The sequence below is a fragment of the Vulpes lagopus genome, chromosome 4 (genome assembly GCF_018345385.1).
Source record: "Vulpes lagopus strain Blue_001 chromosome 4, ASM1834538v1, whole genome shotgun sequence".
In the NCBI taxonomy this organism is placed as follows: Eukaryota; Metazoa; Chordata; class Mammalia; order Carnivora; family Canidae; genus Vulpes; species Vulpes lagopus.
In genome coordinates, this window is record NC_054827.1 from 91356616 (window position 1) to 91357763 (window position 1148).

The window sequence follows — 1148 nt, forward strand, 5'->3', positions numbered from 1 at the left end:
TTAATTCTTTGAGATAGATGCAACTCTTTTGATCATGTCCTTGAAAGCTTGTACCACTTGCTTGTTCCTCAGAGTATAAATAAAGGGATTCATCACTGGGGCAACTGAGGTGGTAAGCACTGACACCACCTTATTAATAGCAACCCCTTCCTTTGCATGAGGTTTGATATAGATAAAGATGCAGCTTCCATAAGTAATAGAAACCACAATTATATGGGAAGAACAAGTAGAAAAAGCCTTTTTCCTTTGCTGGACAGAAGGAAATCTGAGAATGGTCCTGATGATGTATGTGTAGGACAGAATTACACACACCAAGGTGAAAATGAGTGTCAACACAGCCAGGACCAAGACAAATTGCTCGATAAACTCTGTGTCTGAGCAGGTAATCTTCAGGATGGGAGCAGCATCACAGCCAAAGTGATCTATGACATTGGAGTCACAAAACTCAAGCTTGAAGCCCATGATATAGGGTGGGAGGACGATGAGCAGAGCTAACATATAACATCCAATAAGAAAGTTGATGCAGACCCTGTTGTTCATGATGGTCATGTAATGCAGGGGTTTGCAGATGGCCACATAGCGGTCATAGGACATGGCTGTGAGGAGGAAAAATTCAGTCACACCGAATATGACAACAAAAAATAATTGAGTGGCACATGCATTGTAGGTAACAGTATTGTCCCCAGATGCCATTGTGTAGAGGAATCTAGGAATGCAGACAGTGGTAAAGAACACTTCCAGGATGGAGAAATTCCGGAGCTAAAAATACATGGGTGTTTTAAGGTGGGAATCCACCAACGTGAGGCTGATAATGGTCAGATTCCCTACAACACTCAACAAGTAGGTTAGAAATAGAAAAATAAAAAGCAGAATCTGTAGATGTGGGTCATTTGTTAATCCCACCAAGATGAATGTTGTTATTGCTGTATAATTTTTCATCACCGATTCCTGACTATGGTCTTGTCTGTGTGTAAAAATAAGAGAGACATTAGGTCAGAGAGACTGTCAGCACAAGTTAGCAGTGGGTTGAGGTGAAGATGTTAGATAAGCCAAGATTTTATTTTGTTACCTGTTAATGAATGTTATTGCTGTGGTAGTTGATTGATAAACACTTCTACTGGACTTTCATGGTTGAGCATTATACTGGA

The 1148-nt window shown here is 40.4% G+C and overlaps 1 protein-coding gene across 1 annotated transcript; it reads right to left on the bottom strand.

The window, feature by feature from the left end:
• LOC121490143 (olfactory receptor 6C2-like) lies at positions 1 to 939 on the bottom strand. Its single transcript, XM_041753827.1, is given in 1 exon segment — positions 1 to 939. A coding segment is annotated over 1 exon segment (939 nt).
• Positions 940 to 1148: the final 209 nt, after the last annotated feature.